General features: G+C 37.2%; 1 protein-coding gene and 1 pseudogene across 10 annotated transcripts in view; one reads left to right on the top strand and one right to left on the bottom strand.

Annotated features, from left to right (window-relative positions):
- RTTN (rotatin) overlaps window positions 1–27,646 on the top strand; it is a 161,698-nt gene that overhangs the window by 65,962 nt on the left and 68,090 nt on the right. For all 10 annotated transcript variants that reach the window (XM_042909789.1, XM_042909790.1, XM_042909788.1 and 7 more), the window contains 7 exons: window positions 784–928; window positions 10,229–10,383; window positions 14,744–14,963; window positions 21,966–22,094; window positions 22,561–22,671; window positions 24,486–24,644; window positions 26,151–26,222. In XM_042909789.1, the coding sequence (XP_042765723.1) occupies window positions 784–928; window positions 10,229–10,383; window positions 14,744–14,963; window positions 21,966–22,094; window positions 22,561–22,671; window positions 24,486–24,644; window positions 26,151–26,222 (991 nt within the window). The remainder of the gene's footprint in view (window positions 1–783; window positions 929–10,228; window positions 10,384–14,743; window positions 14,964–21,965; window positions 22,095–22,560; window positions 22,672–24,485; window positions 24,645–26,150; window positions 26,223–27,646) is intronic.
- LOC122203976 lies at window positions 17,922–18,295 on the bottom strand (annotated as a pseudogene).

The following is a 27,646-nucleotide window of genomic DNA, read 5'->3' as shown; positions in this document are numbered from 1 at the left end:
TGCTTTTGTTTTGTTCTTAAGAAAATTACCTCATTTTTCTTTTTACTCTGAATTTCATGAAGTTGATTGCCATGTGGAGATCCTTTAGTAGTTATTGGGAAGGCTCTAGCTTATAAATTTAACATGTTTAACTGGTAGCAGATGGCTGCACTTGAAACAAGTAAGACTGACAAGCAGCCATTGCCAGCAGTTTTACATTTTAATCTTCTTGTGGATTTAGTCTCAGATGTATAACTTTCTATTAAACATAACATGTGCCATTTGCAAAATGCAAGGTTAAATGAATTTCCGACATGTGAACTCGAAATGTATCTCTCACAATTCAGAGGTCTAATTCGCCTTTTCCAGTGGGGTGCTGGGATCAGCCAGTACCTCTGTGAGAGAGCTGGCAGCTGAATTTCAGGATTCTTGTAAGTTAGTTGTTAAAACACAGCCATTCTTAAAAATGAAATTGTATAAATTTACAGTTAAATGTATTATAAGAAGAATGGAGGTGATGTCATCACTTCCTGATTATTTTGCAACCTTTTGCTGACACTTGTGTTCATGCAGTTGTTCCTGTCTGTTGTATCTGTGCTGTGGAAATGCCGTGTGCTGGTGTGCGTCTCTCCACAAAGGTGTGATGTGTTGGTGGCTTGCGTTCAGCCACGGGGAAGGCTTCCACTCTGGGAATTGGCGAACACAGCAAATCATCCCATCCCTTACCTGGTTGTTAAGTATTTGTCAGCACACCACTTACTGTAAAGAGCTAGAAACCATGAAAATTGTCTGCTTGTCTTGTAGGTTTCTACAAGTGCTTCCTGCTTGCACTGAAGATGAGAAACTGCTAATAGACATCATACATTTTTTAAATAAGTTATTGAAGGAACAAAGGAAAAACTCATCAGTAGAACTTCTAAACTGGCTTCTAGAATTACTTCTTAGACATGTAAGTGTTATTAAGGAATTGAATTTTAGGTTTGACAAATGATTTATTTGTAAAAATTAGTAATGCTATGTAACCAAAAAGTGTGATTTTCTTTTATAGCCCATGTTTTTAGGAAAGTATTTCCTTAAAACTTTGGAGTAGAGAAGATTTTCTCCAAGAAGAGGCATAATTTCGAACTTATAAAGAAGGAAATCTGTAAATGTGACTGCATAAAAATGACATGGCAGTGAATAAGACAGAAACCCTGTCCTCATGGAACACATTCTAGTAGAGTGGACAGAAAACAAACATATTCTGCAGGGGCAACAGTAAGTGAGGAAACATAAATAGGATAAGTAAGTGAGTGAGGAAACATAAATAGGATAAGTAAGTGAGGAAAAATAAACTAGGATAAGAGGGCAGAGGTAGGCAGGAGTGGAGATGCTCCATTAGATCCGACGGTCAGAGAAGGCTCCCCCTCTGACTAACATTTGGCCAGAGCACTGAGTTAACTGTCGCAGTCAGCCCAATAGGTATCTCAGGGAAGAGCATTCTGGCAAGAGAGGAAAAGAAATGCAAAGGCACTTAGTTGTCAGGGCCATGTTTGAAAGGCAACCAGAGGTCAGTGTGGCTGCAACAGGATGAATGAAGAATGGTGGTAGGAGATGAGATCAGAAGGATATTCAGACTCAAGCTCAAATAGAGCTTTGTAGGCTGAGGAGCTTAACCTAAATGAGCAAGGAAGCTGGTGGTGGATTTTGAGTGGAAGAGTAACATGATGTGATTTAAATTTGAGAAGATCGTAGTAGCAGCTGTCTCCAGAACCGTAGGTGGCATGATGGAAGCTGGGAGGCTGACACTAACCCAGAGGAGGGATGGTAGCAGCTTAGAGTGGTAACGGGGCCATTGGTGGAGAGGGCACTGACGCTCGCTCGCTCTCTCTCTCTCTCTCTCTCTCACACACACACACACACACACACACACACACCTGTAGGACTGTGACTAAATGTGGAAATTATGGTTATGGAGTGCTATTTAAATATTACAAAAGATGAAAAGCAGAAATAACTAACAAAAGCTAGGAGATGAAAGGGGTAGATCAGGTAGGAACATAAAATAAGTCCAAAATATCATAAACAAGGTTCTATATGTACATGACTCTTTGATGGGGTTTTGTATTGTGTTCTTAGATATACCTGTGTTATCTGAAGAACTACATTTTAAAATTATTGCAAGTTTTTTTTTTTTTTTTTTATTTTAAAAATGTTTACTTACGGGCACCTGGGTGGCTCAGTCGGTGGAGCGACTGACTTCAGCTCAGGTCATGATCTCACGGTTCGTGAGTTCGAGCCCCGCGTCAGGCTCTGTGCTGACAGCTCAGAGCCTGGAGCCTACTTCTGATTCTGTGTCTCCCTCTCTTTCTGCCCCTCTCCCACTCATGCTCTGTCTCTCTCTGTCTCAGAAATAAATAAACATAAAAAAAAACCAATAAAAATGTTTATTTATTTTAAGAGAGAGAAAGAGTGAGTGAGCATGAGCAGGGTAGGGGCAGAGAGAGAAGGAGAGAGAGAATCCTAAGCAGGCTCTGCACTGTCAACCCAGAGTCCCATGCAGGGCTCCATCCCACAAACTGTGAGATCATGACCCGAACTGAAATCAAGAGTTGGATGCTCAACCAACTAAGCCACCCAGGTGCCCCACAAAGTTTTCTTTAATAAACTTTATTTTTAGTATTTTTGTTTGGCCATTTTTTCTTTCAGATTACCTTTATTTTCAATTTGTGTAACTTATGACAGAACAGTTGTCCAGTGGGAGGGCATTGGTTTTGTTGGCTTCTGTATGAATGGCAAGAAATACTTTAAACACAGTTAAAAAGACATGATAAACAGAAAAATATTTCTAATACAAATGAGAGATGACGGACTAATTCCATCATCTTAAAGTGCTTAATTGATAAGTGAACCTTAATAATATGATTGAACTCCCAGAGAACATAGACTTACAAATTTTGCTCTCCTGTTGTGTTCTCGAGGATGATTTCAGAGTACCATATTTACTGTACTTTTATATTCTTTAATCGTTTAATTGTTAAAAATATTAAAGTATTTGGAGGCAGTTATTTTATGACCATTTTTAATAAAGCAAAAAAGTAAAACCTTATGTCATTATAGTTCCTCTTTCAGCTTTTAGGCATGCTTAAATATTTTAGAGATTGGATATTAAAATATTATTAGAAGAATCTCTATGAAGCTTTTCCTCTAAGGTTTTTTATAAATTGATTTTTGATCTATAAATTTTTTATAACTTCATAATCTTTTTACACTTTTTAAAAGAAGAATAACTTCTAAAACAGTCTCCTCCTTAGGTTGAAGTTCTTATATTCTGGGAGTTAGGATTGCTTTGGGTTGTGAAAATGGTAGTTATGGTGGGCTTGGGTTTAGCGTCTTTTCCTGAAACTCTGTGCAGTAATTAATGTTTGTTTACTAGACTGTGTACATGGTATGTACAGTGGAAAAAATCACTATTTATGCCTATTAAAATATATTTACTAAATTAACTGTAACTAGAGAGTTAAAACTTAATATTTAGGGGTACCTGGGTGGCTTGTTGGTGAAGTGGCTGACTTTGGGGCTCAGGTCATGATCTCATGGTTCGTGGGTTCAAGCCCTGCATCTGGCTCTGTGCCGACAGCTCAGAGCCTGGAACCTGCTTCGGATTCTGTGTCTCCCTCTCTCTCTGCCCCTCCCCCACTTGTGCTGTGTCAAAAATAAGTAAGCAAAGTGTGAGCAAAATGGACTTAAGCATCCACTATCAAGACAGCTTGCTCTCTGTCATGCTACAAGGATTAAATTATTAAGTGTTATGTAAAGATGAATGTTCAGAATAAGAGAAGCCTGAAAATGGAAAGTCAAATGCCTTTTAAAGTTTTTCATTTAAAGTGGGTAAAGTAAGTGAGAGATGATTTAAGGTGAGTAAAATAGCATTTCCAAAGGAATTGTTTTGAATGTATGGACATAACATGAAGAGGTATGCAAAAGCAGTGGCAGAAATTGGTAACATCAGGCAGAATACTTGAGGACTTGATCAGGCAGAAGGATGTGAACAGGAAGTATAAAGAAAATCAGCTAATTGACTGAGGACGATTGAGAACCTTTCTCTTGTGAAAAATCGTCTGTGTGTTTTATCAGAACATTTATTTATTACAAACATTTTAGGCACTTTAGGAATTTATGACATTACTAATTTACATTTTAATGTAATGATAATTTGGTTAATGTATAAAATAACCTAGAAGTGCTGAGTTTGAATACCTTTCTTTTCAGAAGGCATTTCTTTTTTGAATTTAAATCCAAGTTAGTTAACAGATAGTGTAAGAATGGTTTTAGGAATATAATTTAGTGATTCATCACTTACATCTAACACCCAGTGCTCATCCCAACAAGTGTCCTCAATGCCCGTCATCCATTTAGCCCATCCCCCGACCCACCTCCCCTCCAGCAGCCCTCAGTTTGTTCTCTGTAATTAAGAGTCTCTTACGGTTTGGCGCCCTCTGTTTTCATCTTACTTTTGCTTCCCTTCCCCTATGTTCATCCGTTTTGTTTCTTAAATTCCACATATGAGTGAAATCATATGATACTTGTCTTTCTCTGACTTATTTTGCTTAGCATAATACACTCTAGTTCCATCCAATTGTTGCAAATCACAAGATTCCATTCTTTTTGATCGCTGAGTAATTAAATTTATATTTTTTGAAAGTTTATTTTTAGAGAGAGAGAGAGAGCAGAATGCATTTTTTTGATGGAAGTTCATAAAAGTGGAGCCATAATTCTTTAGCGGGGAGGCTATCAGTGCTACACAGCATATGGCTGTCTTTGTTGGCTAACTTTCACAGGCTCACGTGCGCTCAGACTTCATGGAGGACATTGCACGTCCCATTGTTGTAGGCTGCTGATGGACGGTAAAGTGGATGTGATGAGCGGTAAAGAAAATGAACCATCCTTGTAGAAATCGTTGCTTTTTGGAGGTCACAGTGACAAAGTTATGACCCACGTAGCTGGTTTAAAATTAGGATTGAACACTGATGTCTAAAGACAAAACCTTCAGGTGTGATTAAACACTTGAGATCAGTAGGCATCAGTAGAGACTTCTCTTTATTGTACATGAAAAATGGTGATTCATCCTATATTTTAGAAGTGATGTTGCTGAGGTTTACTGAATCTTAATATTAACGTGTAAATCAAAGATGTGTTCTAAAGGGAAAAAGTCTCGGCAATTACAAGCAGAAACAAATTATTAACAGATTGAGGTTTTAGGGAAGAACCTTAGTTTTAACATCCTTTATGCATCCTGTACAATATATTAACCTACTAGTCAGTAGTTTCTACTTAATTTTTATTTGTATATCAGGATTAATAATTCCTGATAGTAAAATTATATTTTACCAAGATGGAATTTGCATTAAAAACAGCTTGTTGGGGCATGTGGGATGGCTCAGTCAGTTGAGTGCCTGACTTCAGCTCAGGTCACTATCTCACGGTTCTTGAGTTTGAGCCCCACATCGGGCTCTGTGGTGACTGTTCAGAGCCTGGAGCCTGCTTCAGATCCTTTATCTCCCTCTCTTTCTGCCCCTTCCCCACTTGTCCTCTGTTTGTCTGTCTGTCTGTCTGTCTGTCTCTCTCTCTCTCTCTCTCTCTCTCAAAAATAAATAAATAATAGGGTGCCTGAGTGGCTCAGTTGCTTGGGCGTCCGACTTCGGCTCAGGTCATGATCTCGTGGTTGTGAGTCCAAGCCCTGTATCGGGCTCTGTGCTGACAGCTCAGGGCCTGGAGCCTGCTTCGGAGTCTGTGTCTCCCCCTGTCTCTGCTCTTCCCCTGTTCATACTCTGTCTCTCTCTCTCTCAAAAATAAATAAACATTAAAAAGAATAAAAAACTTAAAAAATACTTAAAAAACCCCAGCTTTTATCATCCTCAATGGGGCAAAAATGAGAGCTTTTCCCCTGAGATCAGGAACACGACAGGGATGTCCACTCTCACCGCTATTGTTTAACATAGTGTTGGAAGTTCTAGCATCAGCAATCAGACAAGAAAAGGGAATCAAAGGCATCAAAATTGGCAAAGATGAAGTCAGTCTTTCACTTTTTGCAGATGACATGATATTATTCATGGAAAACCCGATAGACTCCATCAAAAGTCTGCTAGAACTGATAACATGGATTCAGCCAAGTTGTAGGATACAAAATCAATGTATGGAAATCAGTTGCATTCTTATACACTAATAATGAAGCAACAGAAAGACAAATAAAGAAACTGATCCCATTCACAATTGCACCAAGAAGCATAAAATACCTAGGAATAAACCTAACCAAAGATGTAAAAGATCTGTAGGCTGAAAACTATAGAAACCTTTTGAAGGAAATTAAAGAAGATACAAGGAAATGGAAAAACATTCCATGCTGATGGATTGGAAGAATAAATATTATTAAAATGGCAATACTACCCAAAGCTATCTACACATTCAATGCAATCCCAATCAAAATTGCACCAGCATTCTTCTCCGAGCTAGAACAAACAATCCTAAAATTTGTATGGAACCACAAAAGACCCTGAATAGCCAAAGTAATATTGAAGAAGAAGACCAAAGTGGGAGGCATCACAACCCCCGACTTTAGCCTCTACTACAAAGCTGTAATCACCAAGACAGCATGGTATTGGCACAAAAACAGACACATAGACCAATGGAATAGAATAGAGACTCCAGAACTGGACTCACAAATGTATGGCCAACTAATCTTTGACAAAGCAGGAAAGAATATCCAATGGAAAAAAGACAGTCTCTTTAACAAATGGTGCTGGAAGAACTGGACAGCAACATGCAGAAGGATGAAACTAGACCACTTTCTTATACCATTCACAAAAATAAACTCCAAAAGGATGAAGAACCTGAACGTGAGACAGGAAACCATCAAAACCCTAGAGGAGAAAGCAGGAAAAAACCTCTCTGACCTCAGCCGCAGCAATTTCCTACGTGACACATCCCCAAAGGCAAGGGAATTAAAAGCAAAAATGAACTATTGGGACCTCATGAAGATAAAAAGCTTCTGCACTGCAAAGGAAACAGTCAACAACACTAAAAGGCAACCAGTGGAATGGGAAAAGATATTTGCAAATATATATCAGACAGAGGGCTAGTATCCAAAATCTATAAAGAGCTCACCAAACTCCACACCCGAAAAACAAATAAGCCAGTGAAGAAATGGGCAGAAAACATGAATAGACACTTCTCTAAAGAAGACATCCAGATGGCCAACCAGCACATGGAAAGATGCTCAACGTCACTCCTCGTCAGGGAAATACAAATCAAAACCACATTGAGATACCACCTCACGCCAGTCAGAGTGGCTAAAATGAACAAATCAGGAGACTATAGATGCTGGAGAGGATGCGGAGAAACGGGAACCCTCTTGCACTGTTGGTGGGAATGCAAGCTGATGCAGCTGCTCTGGAAAACAGTGTGGAGGTTCCTCAAAAAATTAAAAATAGATCTACCCTATGACCCAGGAATAGCACTGCTAGGAATTTACCCAAGGGATACAGGAGTGCTAATGCATAGGGGCACTTGTACCCCAATGTTTATAGCAGCACTTTCAACAATAGCCAAATTATGGAAAGAGGCTAAATGTCCATCAACTGATGAATGGATAAAGAAATTGTGGTTTGTATACACAATGGAATACTACTTGGCAATGAGAAAGAATGAAATCTGGCCTTTTGTAGCAATGTGGATGGAACTAGAGAGTGTTATGCTAAGTGAAATAAGCCATACAGAGAAAGAAAGATACCATATGTTTTCACTCTTATGTGGATCCTGAGAAAGTTAATGGAAGACCATGAGGGAGGAGAAGGGGCAAAAAAAAAAGTCAGAGAGGGAGGGAGCCAAACCATAAGAGACTGTTAAAAACTGAGAATAAACTGAGGGTTGATGGAGGTGGGAGGGAGGGGAGGGTGGGTGATGGGCATTGAGGAGGGCACCTTTTGGGATGAGCCCTGGGTGTTGTATGGAAACCAGTTTGACAATAAATTTCATATTAAAAAAATAAAATAAAAAAACACTTTGATATTATGGAAATTAAAATTTACTGTGTCAAAAAAAAACAAAACAAAACCCAGGTTTGTTCATCTTGTCAGTATTTATCAGAGTTGGAGGAAAGGTGGGTGTAATTCAGCCTTTGGTTATTTGGAGCTAAGAATACTATAGTATATATATTTATTTTTATGACTTACTAAATGTGTATCTTGGTTGTTTTATTCCTATATAAAATGTAGAAGTTATAGTTATGTTTTATGTAATTTTATTTGATCCAAATGAGGCACTTTTTGTTCAGGATGAAAGGAAAAGATGAAAAGACAAAATGCTCTTTAGGTATGGAACATAGTAAAGTAAGCTAAAAGAAAACATCTGTTACCAATACTTTCTAAAGTCCCACAGGTATATTATTTAAAAAAAAAATGTTTATTTATTTTGAGAGAGAGAGCATGAGCTGGGGAGGGGCAGAGAGAGAAGGAGACAGAGAGAATCCCAAGCTCAGTGTGGACCTCGACGTAGGGCTTGATCCCACGACCGTGAGATCATGACCTTAGCTGCAATCTAGAGTTAGATGCTCTTAACTGACCGAGCCACCCAGGCACCCGTCACAGTTGTATTATTTATAATTCTGTGTACTTGATTGAAGTATATACCATAGTACTTAATATAAAAAATGTTTATTTATTTTGAGAGAGAGAGCATGAGCTGGGGAGGGGCAGAGAGAGAAGGAGACAGAGAGAATCCCAAGCTCAGTGTGGACCTCGATGTAGGGCTTGATCCCACGACCGTGAGATCATGACCTTAGCTGCAATCTAGAGTTAGACGCTTAACTCTAGATTTTATCTCTTCTTTTATGTTGTAATATGCAGTACTGATGTGATGTAATACAGGGGACAGGATATTAACCATATTTGAAGTTAGATGATTCTCAGGTTGAATCCTTGCTTTGTTCATTTGTATGACTTTGGACAAGTTACATAACCTCTTTATAAACCTGTTTGCCCATCTGTAAAATAAGAAAATGCCCATCTTCTAGCTTAATCAAAAAATTAAATGGAGGAATCTTGTTTTCTTTGATTAATAACTATTCCAGCTGTCTTTAATGCTGTTGGTTAATGTAACATTTTCTATTCTTAGTATTATTAAAACTAATCCTGTTACATTTCTTTAGTTACATTTTTTTCAAAGTTGGGAAACAAAAAATTTAAATAATACTAGTTTTATTTGTCAGCCTATCAAATCGGCAAAGATGACAAATTAAAAATTAATTAAAAATTAAAATTAAAAATCACTGATGATTTAGTAGTTGGTGTGGAAATCCTTATGATTGAAAAACAATCAGATATTAAAATACTGTGTTTGAAGAAATACTGATAACATTATGTTTATTATTTTTTTATTTTTGTTTAAAAAAATTTAAACATTTATTTTTGAGAGAGCCAGAGCACAAGGGGGAGAGGGCACATAGAGAGGGAGACACAGACTCTGAAGCAGGCTCCAGGCTCTGAGCTGTCAGCACAGAGCCTGATGTGGGGCTTGAACTCACAAACTGTGAGATCATGACCTGAGCTGAAGTCGGAAGCTTACCCAACTGAGCCACCAAGGTGCCCCTGTTTTTTAATTATTTTTTTAATGTTCATTTATTTTTGAGAGACAGAGTATGAGTGGGGGAGGGGCACAGAGAGAGGGAGACACAGAATCCAAAGCAGGCTCTGGGCTCTGAGCTGTCCTGACTTGGGGCTCAAACCCACGAACCGCGAGATCATGACCTGAGCCGAAGTCAGATGCTTAACAGATTGAGCGCCCCAGGTTCCCCAACATTATGTTTAAAAAGGGGTTACTATAGCGGATTTTTTCACTTGGTCTCAGTTTTGTTAAAAATACAGAATTAGAATTCTGTTTATGTTTATTCTCCCACAATGAGGATAGTATACACCAGTCTACTCATAGCAGCTACCTCTGTGAAGTGTGATCACGGGGTTTTTGTTTTTCTCATTGTGCGTCTTTATATTTTCCTCAGTTTTCTGTAATAGATGTGCTGGTCTTCTGTTGAGATAACATATGAAGCACCTTTTGAGTTTAGAGCATCTCTACTAATGCACTAGAGACCCGTACCTACAGGTTAGGTAATATAACTCTTAGGTAATCCAGAATGTGATTTGCAACAAAAATCTTTATAGGAACAACATACAGCTCAATTAGAGAGTAAACATATTTTTTTAATATTATTGTTTAGAGTCCAAACCCACTGTTAGACCTGCTGGTTCTGACGGAGTCACAGGCACGAGAGGAAACAGATGACATCCGGACTGCTGTCAGGCAACAAGTGCAGAAAGAACTGATTGCTCTTTTCAATACCTTGCTGCTCAGTTTCATGGCAGTTACTGACAGGTACCATTTGTGTTGTTGAAGGTTCGGGGACATTCATGTAGAAACTAGTTTCGTTTTGATTTCCAAAGAGTCTTACTTGTTTACTTGTTTCAAATTGAGGAAGCAAGACTTCAGTAGTAATCAGTTGTGGTCTGTTTGTTTTCATTTCAATGAAGTCTCCTGTATAGCCTGGTTATAATTTCGCGCTCTCTCTCTCTCTCTCTCTCTCTCTCTCACACACACACACACACACACACACACACACACACACACACACATACACAGACAGTATTTTACTGTCTCTTGGTCCTCTCTTAATTCTCTATACATGTATCTGAGCAATCATACCCATTTCTGTGACTTTATGACTTTTTTTTAACTACATAGATGATTTTCCAATGTGTGTCTATAATTCTGACTTAAAATTTTTTTAATTAGATAAAATTTACTATCTTAACCATTTTAAAGTATACAATTGAATCGTTTTGGTATGTGTACAATGTTGTTCAACTGTCACCATTTAATTCTTTTCATTAGAAACTTTGTACCCTTACCCAAGCCTGTGGCAACCAACCACTAATTTTTGTCTCTCTGGGAATTTACTTATTCTGTACATTTTATATGAATGGAATCAGACATATATGATCTTTTGTGTCTGATTTCGCATCACGCTTTCAAGGTCCATCCATATTCTAGCACATATCAGTGCTCATTGCTTCCTATGACTGAACAGTAGTCCATGTACAGATAGACCACATTTTGTTTATCCATTCATCTGGTGGTGGACATTTGAGTTGTTTCTACCTTTGATTATTGTGAATAATGCAGCTTTGAACATTTACATACAAGTTTTTGTGTGAATGCATGTTTTTAGTTCCCCCGTATACACCTATGACTGGACTTGCTCATGTGGTTACTCTGTGATTATTTTCTTGAAGAAGTGCTGAACTCTTTTCCATAGCAGCTACACCATTTTACATTCCCACTAGCAATGTATAAGTGTTCTAATTTCTCTATGTCCTCTGTAACGCTTCTTCTTACGGCCATCCTAGTGGTATAAACTGGAATCATTTTGGTTTTGATTTTATTTCCCTAATGAAAAATGATGTTGAGCATCCTTTCCTGTGCTTACTGGTTATTTGTGTATCTTCTTTGGAAAAATGTGTGTTCAAGTCTTTTGCCTATTTTTGCATTGGGTTGTTTGTTTTTTTGTTGTTGAGCTGTCTTTTTATATATTCTAGACATCAATATCGTATCGAATATGGGGCACCTGGGTGGCTCAGTCGGTTAAGGGTCTGACTTTGGCTCAGGTCATGATCTCACAATTCGTGGGTTTGAGCCCTGCGTCAGGCTCTGTGCTGACAGCTCAGAGCCTGGAGCCCGCTTCAGATTCGGGTCTCCTGTCTCTGTTCCTCCCCTGCTCACGCTCTGTTTCTCTCTCTCTCTCTCTCAATAATAAATAAAGATTAAAAAAATTTTTTAAAACATCGTATCGAATATGATTTGCAAATTTTTCTCCCATTCTGTAGGTTATGTTTTCACTTTTTGGGTAGTGTCCTTTGATGTTTAAAAGTTTTCTATTTGATGAGGTCTTCTTATGCTGCGATCCCAAGTCTTTGCTGGAGGGAAAGACCTGATCCCTCACACATAACATTTGAAACAAACCAAAGTGTCAAATACCCCTAATTCAGTTCAACACCTGACTAGATCTGAAAGCCATTTCTATGAGAAACTATTACGTAATTTGCCCTCAATAACTTTTTTTTTTAACATTTTATTTTTAAGTAATCTTTATACACAATGTGGGTCTGAAACTCACAACCCTGAGATCAAGAGTCGTATACTCTACCAACTGAGCCAGCCAGGTGCCCCTCAGTAGCTCTTGGTTGCAAAGGTTTGACATACAATCACAAATGAGGAGAACTATAAAGAAGTAGGAAAATGTCTCCTGTAGTTCAGAGAAAAATATCATTAGAAATAGACCCACAGATGTCAACTATTACAGGAACTTTATTCTTATAAGTTATTATAATATATATTATAATATTATAATATATCATAATTATAATTTATATTATAAATAATATATAATATAATAAATGTAATTATATATAATATAAATTATTACTACAAATAATATTTTATGTTTTAAAGTTTATTTTGAGAGGGAGAGGATGAGTGGGGGAGGGGCAAGGAGGGAAGGAGACAGAATCTCAAGCAGGCTGTCAGCACAGAGCCTGACATGGGGCTTGAACTCAGGAACCATGAGATCATGACTTGAGCCGAAATCAAGTCGGATACTTAACTGACTCAACTACCCAGGCACCCCTAAGTAATATTTTAAATATAAATATAATATATATTAGATGAAAATATGGGTAATATTGGTAAAACTATGGAGAATATCAATAGCAGAGAAATGGAGACTACAGTTTTTCAAGTAAAAAATTCATCGCATGGGCTTAATAGTGGGCTAGACACAGTATAAAAGAGGATTAGTAAATTTAGAATACAAGTCAATAAAAATTTCACTAGAGAGGTCACCTAGGAGCCTTCTGAGGTGATGAGAATGTTTTATATGTTGTTATGCTTGGTGGTTACATGAGTATATGCATACATAAATCATGTCGTGTATCTATAAGATTCGTGTTTTACTACGTACATTGATACCTTATTAAAGTGCTGAAGACAAAAACAGTGAATCCGTTGATGGTAGATTCTGTGCAGCTAGACCTGTAGCTAGACCTGTAATGTGTATAGAATCTCCTGAGGGACTTGTTAAAATATTATCAGCAGCTCAGGAATGTACATGTTAGGTAAGCACCATAGGTAGTCCTTGGGCTAGACTTTGAGAAACAGCGCTGTGGACTGTTCTTGGATGTTGAGAGGAACTTGCGTGGTTATGAGACAAACTGGGTGTGGAGCTTGGGGAATGTTCACAGGGACTAGGAGAGGGAACTGGTGGCGGTTGAACTGGGATTGGTTAGATATTTGCAGAGGCACTATTTCCTTTGGTAGTTCTCTTTTGCAAGCGTTAAGGTAAGAGGGGCAGAAAATGAGAATGACTGGTATGTTAATTTAAAGAACAGAAGAACATTTTTTAATACTGTTGATTAGATTATAGTTGATTCTTGCACAGCACAGGTTTGAACTATGTGGGTCTATTTATACCTGGATTTTTTTGAATAAATACAGTATAGTACTTTTATGATTTTCTTGATAATATTTTCCTTTACCGGGACAACTGGCTGGCTCAGTCAGTAGAGCATGAAGCTCTCGATCTCAGGGTTTTGAGTTCAGGCCCCACATTGGGCATAGAGCTTACTTAAAAAAAAAAAAAAAAAATAATGATAATGTTTTCTTTCCACTAGCTTGCCTTTTTGTAAGAATACAGAGTATTATAACAGAAAACATACAAAATGTGTGTTAATTGACTGTTTTATGTTATCAGTAAGGCTTCTGGTCAACGGTTTGCTGTTAGTTGAGTTTTTGGAGAGTCACAAAGTATATGAGGATTTTTGACGGCACATGGGGTTAGTGCCTCTAACTGTACTTTGTTGTTGGTCAGCTGTACTTTGTTGTTGACCTGTGGGAAATACGAATTTATGCAAATAACTTTTAGGCTTTGTTGCAAGTTATATGTGTTTCTAAAACTTTAAAAGCAGTTGGATGTCAGGTGTATAAGAATTATGATCTTTAAAAATCATTCAACTATACTCGTATTTATTGTAATTCAACTACACACATATGCTACTGTAATACTGTAATATGTAAAAACATAGTAGTCATCAGTTTTGGAGTCTAAAAATCTGTATAACTGAGGAAATTTCAGATTTGATTCAAGCTTTGTTACACGCTGATACTTCTCCCAGGAATTTCATCTTTGGATCCATGCCTACCTATTAGTTTCAGGGATTTTGTTTCCCCCCCCAAAAAAAATGTTCTCTTGATTGTTTCATGTAAATTATGTGTCAAACTCATTAAAACCTTTTATTTTAGCTTTCTGGGGAAAACAATTTCAGCTAATTAAAAATTCAATTTTTGAATGATTCCAGATGATTAAAAGTATAGGTTTAATATATGCCAATTTAACTCATTTAAAGTATGCATTTAATTTTCCATTCTAATTTTTGGTTTTATTTTTGGGTACCAACACCAATATCACTTATCTCTTTTTCAGTGTAATTGTTACTGGTCTTTCACCTCATATTTTAACTATGTTTTCCTTGAAAAGCCTTGTTTTGAGACCGCCATTTCTCCTGGTTCGTATTTTTCTGACATACTAAGTTGTTAGTAACTCTCTACCATCAGTAAGTTAACCCATTAGCCCATCACACTTGTTCTCTTGTTGATTTTTTTCTTCCTTGCTTTACGTACACAGGAAATGCTTGGAACTTCTTCACGTTTTCCAGACACAGCTGGCTCTGAGACTGCTCCAGAGCCTGAGAGTCACTGATGCCCCTCACTTCTATGGCCTGCCTTCCCTCGAGAGGACCTTACGAGGGATGGCTCACCTCACGGCATCTCCGGGATGGAGCTCACACTCTCCTCTCACAAAGCCATTTGAAATTTGTGTCAAGTACTTGTCAGGTCTTCTTGAAGTAAGTAAAAATAACCGGTGACTGTAACTAAATAGTAACAACCCCAAAGAATAGCTATTTACTATTTATTGATCGTTCCCTTTGTGCCAGGCATGGTGTTTTTTTTATTTAAAAAAAAATTTTTTGTGTGTTTATTCATTTTTGAAAGACAGAGAGCGACAGAGCACAAGCAGGGGTGGGGCAGAGAGAGAGGGGGACACAGAATCTGAAGCAGGCTCCAGGCTTTCAGCACAGAGCCTCGAACTCACGAACTGTGAGATCATGACCTGAGCCGAAGTCAGATGCTCAACCAACTGAGCCACCCAGGCGCCCCTATGCCGGGCAAAGTGTTAGGTGCGTTCTGTGTATCAGTATATTTAATGCAGATTATTCTGCAGTATTCCTATGACTCATTATAATGTGTTAAGTGTTTTAATGATTTTTATTAATAAATATGTAAGATCACTTTTAGAGTACACTCATTTTCAAGAAGAATAAACTAAGGCTTACATTTAAGTCCCCTCATTAGGTCATGTATTCACTTATGTTGTCTATCCTTTTTATTTGTGAAATACAGCACATATGTGGAGATTACACAGAACATACATAGCTCAGGCATCACATAGTGAACCTGCCTGATCAAGGCATTGCCAGCACCCAGGGAACATTTGCCATCCCCCTTTTTGAGCTCTTCTCTCCTGAAAGGTAGTTGTTACTTTGAGTTTATGGTAATCATTCTTTACTTTTCTTGGTAATCTTACCACTTAATTATGCGTATGTATTTACAACAATTCCTGATTTTTTAAGTTTTGTAAAATGGAATCATATGACTGCTTTCTGTCATCATTATGCTTCTGAGACTTGTTCATCCTGCTTCCTGTAGGTAGAGTTAGTTTACTTGTCCAGTGTTCACTACGCTACAGTGTTGAAAGATATTTTGGTTTTTTTATTTTCATGGAGAGCCATTTTAGATCCTGCTTCAATGAATATTCTTGTCTCTCAGTGAAAATGAATTCTTGATAGTTGATTTTCTAACTATTGTTGAACGTGTAGAAGTGTACTCAGTTTTTATATATGAGCCATCTACCCAGCAATCCTTGTTTCCAAACTCAAAGGAGAAAGGCCTTTAATTTTTCACCTCTCACTCTGCTGTTTATGGTAGTTTTTTTCAATTAAGTAAAGAAAAGTAAGTTTCCTTTTAGTCTTGCTTTACCAAGGTGTTTTTTTTTTTTAATAACAAATGTATAATGCTTTTTCTGTATCTTTTAAGATAAACATGATTTTTTTTTCCCCTGTATTCCATTAAGGTGATGGATTAGATTGATTCATTTAAAAATTTTAAACATCCTTGCATTTCTGGGAGAATTTCAACTTAGGTTGTGATGTACTATTCCTTTTATATATTAACAGATTTAGTTAATGTTTTTAGAATTCTACCAATTTTCTTATGCAGAAAATGGTTTTATAATGACTGCATCTGTCTTCTTTCTCAGGAAACTTTTGTTAGGTTTTAATATCAAAGTTAATCCATCTTTATATGTATAAATTATTTTTATGTAACTCTTATTTCCTTTTGAAATAGTTGATTGGAATTGGTGGTATTTAATGCTTAAATGTCTACTAGAATTTGATGATGAAGCAATTCAGACCTAGAGTTTTCTTTTGGGAAAGATTGTAAATGAATTGAATTTTTTAAATCTAGAATTTTGAGATTTTTAAATTTTTGGTGTCAGTAGTTATGTTTTTCTAGTATTTTATCTAAAGTTTTGAATTCCTAGCCCTAAGATTATTCATCAAATCATCTTATTCTTTAAACGTCTGTCAGATCTAGAGGGAGGTCCCATTTCATTCGAGGTATTAAACTATTCTTTCCTCTAGTTCTCTTGATTGGTCTTACTGTGTGTTTGTATGTTTTATTATTATCATTCTTTTCAAAGAATGAACAGTGGACTTTGTTGATCCTCCCTTTAATGTTTTCCCCCACTTCATTAATTTCTCCTTAAGCTTATTTCTTTCTCCTTTTGTTTTAATTTATGGCTTTTTTGTGATAGTCTTATTTCAGTGATTTTTTAAAAATCTATTCTCAAGTATTTTTAGCTCTAATTACCTTCTAGGCATGGCCTTAACATTATCTCACACGTTCTGATATGCCCCATTTTCATCATTTGGGTCAGTATAGTTTTAGTATGATGTCATAAATATAGCAATGACGTAGTTCTACATAGTCCTGTTAGAGAAGAGCTTCCCCAGGGTTCCCTGCCAGCCTTGCATTTTATGCACGCCGTCCACAGAGGCGAGGCCTAATCACAGCCTATCTAAGTCTTGCAGAACTTCCTCTGATCCTTCTGGAGCATGAGAACATGGGAGGCTTGTGAGGAACTGCTACAAGACTGTTTCTGACTTGCTTCACTCTTCCTGGGATGTCTGTCACGAGCCTGTTTCTTACTACCTCCTGGGTTCTGATGAGTGAGGCTTTCTGCCTCAGTTCCCTTGCAGGATAGCTGCAGGCTGTAAGCAGCTCGGCCGCAGCGGGGCCTGGGCTCCTCCGCAGAGTGCCCTGCTGTCTGCATTGCTGTCATCTGGCCCCCCTGTTTCAGTGTCACCCTGCGAAAGAGACTGGGAGCTGGCGCTTTGGCTACTATTGCTTTTGTTTTTAACGTTAAGTAATAACGTGTCTGAATCTAAAAATGACTCATTGTTTCCTTATTGACCAAATCTGTCAGCATTGCTGGTCTTGAAAGGTTCGGTGATAGTCAAGGTTGAATGATAGTCAGAGGTTGGGCTCTTTAACTGTATTAGGACGTCAGCAAAGGCTCTCCGAGGAGGCAGTGTTAGATTTTCAGAGATGAATGATTGATATCATGGGCATTCTAGACATGGGATGCGTCGACCAACTTGTATCCATAACTTCCTATTCCTTTTTTTTTTTTTTTTTGGAACGCACTTGCCAGGATTTAATGAACCTTCTTCCATGTGGCTTCAGGCCTTCACGCTGACAGGCTGTTTGGGGAGCTTGCCCTTCCCCCAGACTTTGCAGTAGCCCCATCGTACCACATCGGTTATGGGAGCAGCTCCCATCTTGTTTTGGGCAGCATTTGCCTGTGTCTCCTCACTGACCAACGTCCAAGGTTTATCGAGGTTGACAGTTGGGCAGAAGCTCTGGCTCCTCTTTAAGTGGTAATGCCCCATGCCAACCGAATGATATTTGTTGATGTGGATCCTGTGGAGATGCCACCAGCATTCCCCTGGTCTCCGGGGTGCTTCCGGTGCTTGCTGATGCAACCGTGGCCGTGGCTCACGTGGCCCCGAAGTTTCTGGGTCTTCCCTAGTCTGGATGGCACGTCAGCAGCCATTCCTCTTTATGCTCTGTGCTCCCACCTGCAGTCACACAGTCTGCCTGCCACCAGATACTCCTTTAAAAGCTGAAACCTTACAGCCCAAAGCTCTCTATCAAGTGCATAAGGAATTTTGTAATCTTGCATTTTGAATCTTACATCAGTTTTATTTTTCCCCCCACATCTCTGAAGTTTCAGTTTTATTTGGCCCATTTCACTAAATAAAACTTATTTTATTTTATTTATTTATTTATTTTTAATGTTTATTTATTTTTGAGACAGAGAGAGACAGAGCATGAACAGGGGAGGGGCAGAGAGAGAGGGAGACACAGACTCTGAAACAGGCTCCAGGCTCTGAGCTGTCAGCACAGAGCCTGACGCGGGGCTCGAACTCACAAGCTGTGAGATCTTGACCTGAGCCGAAGTAGGTCGCTTAACTGACCGAGCCACCCCGGCGCCCCAATAACACTTATTTTAAAAGTCTATTTCTTCATATAATTTCTTCTCTTTTCTATACAGAGTTTAAGGTCTCTCTCATTCATTTACCTTCCTTTAGGAAGTCTTTTCTTATCTTCCAGACATACACACTCAGGGAAGAGTGACCGGCCTCTTCCTAGGTTGTATACCTGTAACAGTTTATATATGCCATTATTATGGTGCTTAAGACATTGTATCTCTATTTTGTTTTACGCGTTGATCCGTTGTTAGACTGTAAGCTTGTGGGAATCACCTTTGTATCATTTCCACTAACCCATAGCTTCCCATTATCCTAACATAGTGATTGGCACATATTGTTAAAATAACAACTAATTTAATTTATATGTATCTTACATGTGGTTTTAAATTAGAATACAGTTTGAGTAATATTGAAATGTGATTTAAATGAATATATAAATTATGTGTGTTTAATTTTTGTGCTTTCATCATTAAATCATGCTTTAGGTGATGTTTGTATATTCAGCTGTAAACCATGCTTCAGATGATATTAACTAGAATTTATCTCAAAAGTATATCTTATTTTGTTAAAAAGATTTCAAAATCCTAAATACTCTTATATGTACTATAAAATTGAATATGAATTTGAGTGTAGCTGTTTTAATCGAATAAACTTTTTTTCTGGAATAATTATAAATACTAAAAAAGTACACATGGTCAGTGTATGATGAGTTATTCTAACCTTCAAGGTGTCATAACACAGAATTTATACATTCATACAGAAATGGATGAATTTTTAGAACAGTTATGTTAGCTTAAAGACCTTATTGTAGTATTTTTTAAAAAGTCAGATCCTCTAATGCATTTAAAATATAATTCAATATACAAGTACCTAATTTATAGCATTGTGTGTAATGTGATTTGTATATACTCCATTTATAAACCTTTTGGAACTCATCTCCTCTATGAAGTGACTTACCTGTTTCCAATCAGGGATATATGTGAGGGTTGACTATAGCAGTGACTGAAGAAGTTAGGTGTTAACATTGTTTATATTTGGAAACTATCGGGAGTGCTTTTGTTTTTGAAACTGTGTAAGATTCAGATCACACGTTGTGTTTCAAATACCAGGAATTAAAAGGAGCTTTCTATGGTTTTGGAGAACAAAAGGGTTTCTTAGTTCTAGGTGAGAAATCGAGGCAAATGTATTAGCTAAGGAGTAGATAAAAAAGTACAATCCCTGTTTTAGAATGTTCCACAGTTAAGAAAAACTTGGTTAGCAAATCTTGATTTGGTATAAACAGAGGAGTATACTTCACGCTTTACACGTCTTGGGAAGAAAATCTTTTTGTCTTCACATTAAGTGACAGGAAAATAATATGAAGAAATCTGTCACTTGTTAGACATTGTGGCAGAGTCCCATTAAATCTTACTTGGGACCTTTTGCATAGTTACATAATTAGTAAACATTTAGATTTATTTTCCTACTAAAGAATCAAGTAAGGCTTATGTGAATAGACATTGAAACAAAGTCATTGTTGGTCCAAATGATTTGCTTTATAGTTTCTCACTAAAGTGGACTCCTTTTCAGAAGGGAGCTGTATTTCTAGTATAGGTATTTTGTTTTGCATAGTGAAAATAGAATGGGAATATTTGCTTTTCGTGGTTGAGAAATGAGGCTTTTAAACTAAGCATGATACGTTACGATAAGTGCATAAACTGTGATAATTACATTCTTAAAACCAGACAGATGGAGTATAATTCCACAGATATGACCAAAAGGTCAGATTGAAAGGAAATAATCCCTAAATTCTTGGCTTATCACTTACCAACTGGGTATGAAACCATCATACTGTAGCTGTCTCCAGTGACTTAGCGGAAGACAAGAAGGGCTTGAATCATTCAAGTGTCTTATTCTTAAGATAGTCCCTTAAAGTTTTAAACTTTTAATTATGAAAACTTTCAAACATACACACATGAGTGTGTAGTAGAGCAAAGCCTGTCACCTATAATTTCAGCTCCTGGACAATCTTGGGTTATTTTTCAGACATCATATTTAATTATTTGGTTTATGAAAATTCTGATGTAACATACAAATCCCATATTATCTATGAATAAATTGCTTCTGTTAAATAAGCTATGCCTATCATGATTTATTATTTGTGCCATCTTTTTAAAAAAAAATTTTTTTTTTAGTGTTTATTCATTTTTGGAAAGACAGAGACAGAGTGCGAGTGGGGGAGGGGCAGAGAGAGAGGGAGACACAGAATCCGAAGCAGGCTCCAGACCCTGAGCTTCAGCACAGAGCCCAACGCGGGGCTCGAACTCACGGACTGTGAGATCATGACCTGAGCCAAAGTCAGATGCTTAACCAACCGAGCCACCCAGGCACCTCAATTTGTGCCATCTTTTTGAAATAATCTGCTGCATGAACTGAAAAGTAGTCTCTATTTTAAGACAAAATGACTTACTTTAAAGGATTCTGTGATGGATAAAAGCATCCAGAGTCCTTGGGTGAATGAACTGAAATACTTGACGTTGTATTGGTCAGATAATAGGTAGTTTCGATTGTTTTGACTCAAAACAGATTTTTCCTTTATAGTATGTTGGCACTTAAATATAGTTAGCATTCCTTTTCTTACTAAAATTTTGTGAATTATAAGTGGTCTTTTGTCACTTTGAATATTTGTCTTAAATATTTATTTATTTATTTATTTTTAAGAGAGACAGAGACAGAAAAAGTGTGCGTGCATAGTGGGGGAGGGGCAGAGAGAAACAGAGGGAGACAGACTGCTTCAGACAGAGCAGGGCCTATTGTGGGGCTCAAACCTACAAATTGTGAGATAATGAATTGAGCTGAAATCAAGAGTCAGGTGCTTAACTGACTGAGCCACCCAGGTGCCCCCTAAGTCTATTTTTTAAATAAGATGTTGTAAACTCTTTTACTTAAAGGATACTGTATCATTTGAAAAATGCATGAGCATATTCTAAATTACAAAAGTCTTCTAGGAGGATACTACACATCTTTGTACAAGTTCCAAAGGGAGAAAATTTTAAAGTAAGAATATTTAAATTGTAGTAACACAAAACCTAAAGTATGCCATCTTAACTATTTTTAAATGTATAAACTAAGAATGTTGTATATACTTTATGTGGTTAAGATTCAAATCAGACAAGTTAGTAGAGAGTTATGTATTTGTTTTTATATACCACTCAGAGCAAAGTCACCATAATATTGTTTGTGCTTTTTCAGGTCATTACTTCTTTTTACGTGGAGCGTGGAGGAAATGCGATGTCCTTTATGGGAAAAGGGGTCACCAAGAGCACAATTCTTTGTTTGCTTCACTTATCCCACGAGATGATGGCCCAAGCCCAGAGCTCGGTGAGAGCATCAGAAGCCGCCTGTCTTCTCAACAGTTGCTAGACAAGGAATGTGCTGTGTCTCACATGTTTCAAGCCTATATGAAAATATCTCATTTGATTTTTCTTCTTAGGAGACAGAAATGACTTCTGACTGAGATGTTTCTTAGAAGTTGTGTATTACACAAATCTGAATTTTATTTGAAATACATTTTGATTGAAATCTGGCTCTAGAGAACTACATTTTGTCTAAATCATGGGGGAGGTAGTTGTTTTGAAGACAAGTTGTTTTGTTTAACTTTTTAAGTAGAAACTGAGATTTTTGTTTGTCTTGTTTTGGTTAAATACTAAATTAAAGCCAAGTCTTAAGTACATTTTAACTTTGTTTTGAGTAAAAAAATTTTTAAATGTAAAAGTTACTTTAAACATTTTCTGTTGTATTCCTAGAGCCTTACCTAATGTGTCTCTGTTCCTTTTGTTCATTCTAGGAGTGGATGTCACTCTGGTTCTTGCCTCTGGGGAGTCACAGCGAAGACCAGGCCCCTACTCAGCAAGGATTGGCTTGGTTGATTCCATTATGGGTTGATCGAGACCCAGAAGTCAGTGTGAAGGAAAATGGAGTCCATTATGTGTAGATTAAAAACAAGTGAAACACACAAATATATACATATACGTATACGTATACGTATATGTATATATTTGTATATATGTATATATATATGTATATGTATACATTTGTGTTTTCCAAAATGAGATTATTTCAGTGAATGTACCTTCAGCTGTTTACTCTGTCCTAGTCAGTTTGGGCTGCCGTAACAAAATACCATAAACGAGGTGGCTCAGAAAACAAATTTATTTTCTTATAGTTCTGGAGGCTAGAAATCTGAGATTAGGTGTCAATAATGTTGGGTTCTGGTGAGGGCTCTCCTTTCTGGTTTACAGACAGCTGCCTTCTCACTGTGTGCTCATGTGACCTTCCTCCTCTTATGAGGCCACCAATCCTATCAGATTAGGACCCCACCTTTATGACCTCATTTAACTTTAAATTACATCCTAAAAGCTCTGTCATCAGGTTTAGGTATATTAGGGGTTAGGGCTTCAACATAGGAATTTAGAGGGGATACAGTTCAGTTAGTTCATAGCAAACCCTCTTCAATCACACTCATTAGAGTACAGATTAAAAATAGAAAAAAAAAGGATTATAGAAACTTTCACTTTTAGAGAGAACAGTGAAAAATTATTGGAGAAGCCCCGCCATTTTCAAAGAATTTAGAAGGATAGCTGCCAAGTGATTTTTGTGTGTCATTTAATAGAATAGTACGATTATGGCGCAAAATTTTATGTTATTAACAAATTTTCCAGTTGTAGCCATTTGTCCACTTACCTCTTTTTTAAAACCACTTTATTAGGTATGATTGACGTGGAAAATCTGTACGTATTTAATATGTACAAATTCATGAATTTGGAGATAAGTGTATACTTCTGAAATCATTAGCACAATTGGGCTGTAAACATATCCTTCACCTACAAAGTTACTTCTTGTCCTCTTACTTATTTTTGTGATTAGAACACTGACCATAAGATCTATCCTCCTAGCAAATTGCTAAGTATCTGATACAGTACTCTTGACTATGGGCACCGTCCATTAACTTCAAACAAGAAATGATTATATTCTGTTACGATAAAAACCTTGGTTTCTAGAAACATTATTTGGTCTGAACATACAGGTTCTATTCTTTATATACATTAGACTTGTTTGCTTGACCATGTGATGACCACATTGTTTTTTGCTATCCTGTAGCTTCCAGTGAAACTGTTTTAGAATAAGAATTCAGAAGTCAACCAAAATGCATAGCTCACACAGCAGTGGTACTGTGGCAAACATATTACAGCACATTAATCTTATTTGAAACATTTTTCTTTTACAGTAATTTTGGGGAAAATACTAAATGCTTTAGGGAAAGACACTTCAGTTATTTCTTTTTGCAAAGAAGTTTCAAAAAGGTTAAAGCCATTTATTTGGAAGAAGCACTAACAGGGATGGAGAAGAAAATAATAGATAACCTCTTTAAAAATGAGGAATAAACAGGAATCATATTCATAAAAAATGTGTAAGCACTCTGTGCTCTCCTAGAAAGAGGCTTGTGAGCTATAATTTTTATTCTTATTTGTACCTGGTTTTGACTTTCTGTGACATTTGCTTTTGTTGAACTTTTCTATATTGCTTGTTTGATGGAATAGGATTTTTATTCATTCATAAATTTATAGGACACTGTTTTCTATAACTGTCTTATAATTTAGGATCGTCAAGACAGTGTCATAAAAGCATGATATTTTACGTACCAGAGAAATTAAGAGTTCATGTTAAGGAATTGGGTTCTTTGGTTTGACGACTTTTCTTTAATCTGAACAGGTGAGGTTCACTTCACTGGGATTAGGATCGGCACTGACCACCCTTGAAACAGGTTGTGTGGCCTTGGCAAATAGCTGTCAGAACATTTCTGGTGGGCTCTGGGGGACTGTGGTGAACATTCTTCTGGACCAGTCGGAATGCAGTGTGGTGCGCAGGGAGGTATGCCTGTCCGCCTAGCACCTCGCGGTCTTAGAAACTCGCGGTCGTATGGTCTTTGTAAACCATACTCTCTTGGGAATGACCTATCAGTGGTATCCTCTATGTTGTGGACTGATTGCTGGCCATTATCTTTCGTACCTGCAAATAAAACCTCAAGTAAAATACTAGTAGAGAATAAAAAAGATACGAATTCGCAGTAAATACTGGAGTCCTTTATTTTGAGAAGACCAAAGTAGAATTTGGTATATTTTTATATGAATTCTTTTATATTATCATCCATTAAAAGGTAGTTCATGGGAAAAAAGTTACTTTCATATTACCTCAGGGCATATGAATCTCTAATATCTATAGATAGAGCTTTACTTAAGATGAATGGCTGTCAGATAACTCTGTAGTAGTTATCATATATAAGAGGAAAAGTAAACCCTATTTTAATTCTTTCTAAATAATTTGTGGCTTCATTTTATTGCCGCTTTTATTGAAATGATTGATGCAATCTTTTTTAATGTTTATTTATTTTGAGAGAGAGAGAGAGAGAGCATGCACAAAGGGAGCTTGAGCAGGGGAGGGGCAGAGGGAGGGGGAAAGAGAATCCCAAGCAGGTTCTGAGCTGTTACCGGAGAGCCCAATATGGGGCTCAGTTTCATAAACTGTGAGATCATGACCTGAGCTGACATCAAGAGTCGGGCGCTCAACCAGCTGAGCCACCCACGTGCCCCTCGATGCAGATATTTTTAAAACCAGTGATGCAAGAGTGATCTGAGGCTTGTGAAGAAAACAGCAGCTCCAGGGCCTGCCATTTGCCAGTTCCCAGTTCCAAAATCCAAATGCTGTAGTTTTCTTGTTGTTTTTAAGTAGTAATGCTTAATCTTGTAGCTTCCTCTTGATTCACCAACTTTAAAGATATCTATTGACTTCAAGTTAAGATGGTCGCAAATTTCACTCTCTTTGGATCCCCTCTGTTACCCCCGTTATTCACCCCTCATGCCACAGTCTTTCACTGTATACATAATCAGTGTTCATATTAGTACCATTATTTAATTTGACCATCTTAAGGACCTAGAAGGTAAAGTTGGGCATTTGTGGTTTGTGTTTCTAGTTGGGACTTTTTTTATTGAGAACAGCTTGTATGAGAGGGATAGTCGGGGGGGGGGGGGGGGGGGGGGAGGGGAGGGAAGGATGTGTGTGTGTGTGTGTGTGTGTAAGGAAATAATAGAAATGTGAAAGTGTATTTCTTAACTGCTACCAGAACAGTTTATATTTTATAGATCATTTTTTTGGAAAAATAAAATTCTGAAATAGGAAAAAATATATTTCCTGATGAAATAATTTCCTCCACTGTTAGGTCATCATATAACAAGAAACGGGCTTGGCAAATTCTCATAATGATGTCTCAGTATATGCAGTTGCCCAGTGATATGGTTTTTATTATTAAATTCGATATATTGGTTATTTCAGAGATGACAGCAAGATGGCAGTATTGACATTTTCTTTTTTTTATTTTAGGCTGCATTTATTCTTCAGAATCTCCTTGTAATTCCAATGCCTTCAATAATTTTAAAGGATTATACTTGGCAGGTGGGTAACTTTAAACAGTTATGAAGCTGGTAGATATTTGAGATTAATTGATGATTAAATTTCAGCATATATATATACATATATATTGTCACTGATGAAACTTTATGGCAACAGGACCTCTTAAAAGAGAATTTGGAAGGGGTGTCTGGGTGGCCCAGTCAGTTGAGTGTCTGACTCTTGATTTCGGCTCAGGTCATGATCTTACAGTTTGTGGGATCGAGCCCCATGTAGAGTGTGGAGCCTGCTTTGGATCCTCTCTCTCCCTGTCTCTCTGCTCCTCCCCTGCTCATGCTGTTTCTTTTTCTTTCTCAAAATAAATAAATGAACTTAAAAAAAAAATGTAGAATTTTTTTTTTGTGCTTGATCAGATTTACAAATCCTTTTCCATAACGTTAAAAATAATTTTGAGCAGAAATAATAGATAACATGTTTACTACGTACAGAAACATTAATAGCTAATATAGAGTTTATTATGCATTCTTCTAGGAGCTTAACATTATTTAACTTAATATTTAACTTGTGTAATTGAGTTGTGGGCCACTAGTATCCTCATTTTGTAGATTAAGAAGCTTTCACACAGAGAGTTTAAATAACTTGCCCTGAATCACACCTTTGCTTTGAGTCTAGCTGGTCTCATACCCACCCAGTATACACCTCTGTAATTTAATAGTTATACACAAAATTATTTATACTTAAGTATGTGTTAATGTTAACATTTTTTTTTTTTTTTAACCTTTTCTGGGTTAGTGCAGTTAAGGTCATAATTTGTCTTTCTTTGGTTCTTACTGGATTAATTTTTTGTTTCATGTTCTGAATGTTGAGTCTAGTAGTACCTAGCTTTTTTGCAGCCTGCTGCTTTTTAGATGATTTGGAGGATAGAAAAACGGTGTCACTGGGGAGGTAAGATGTGCTGTTTCTCTGTGTGTTTGTTAATCACACTATTGTACCTCACTCTCCAGGATCCTAGACAATTCTGAGGTTTCTTTTGAAATTTTTGTTAGAACATATCTTTGGAGGAATTGCTGAATCCACTTGAGCCTGTGTGAAGACAGCTTTTCAGGCAGTGATGTGAAGCGTGGATCCAGGTGGTTGTTAAGGCCCACATCTCATTAAACTCTTGGAACGTTCACTTTTCCACACTTGACACACCCAGCTTAACTCTGCCAGTTATGGAAGATCCCACGCCACTTTCCCACTTGTTCTTGTAATTTGTTTAACACTGCCTTCTCATCCTGGTTGCTTATTCACCATCTGCCTCGTAATAAAACCATAGGAGACAAAACTGGAAAGAATACACAGGATTAATATTTATGTTACTGGTGTAGTAGTTTTGGTGCTTGTTATCCAATAACTAGATTTTAAGAGGTGTTGTTCTTGGCTCAAATGCAAATCACCACTAGTCCCGTTGTTAAACGAGCGACACT

The sequence above is a fragment of the Panthera leo genome, chromosome D3 (genome assembly GCF_018350215.1).
Source record: "Panthera leo isolate Ple1 chromosome D3, P.leo_Ple1_pat1.1, whole genome shotgun sequence".
NCBI classification, from domain to species: Eukaryota; Metazoa; Chordata; class Mammalia; order Carnivora; family Felidae; genus Panthera; species Panthera leo.
This window is presented reverse-complemented; position numbering and strand designations above follow the sequence as displayed.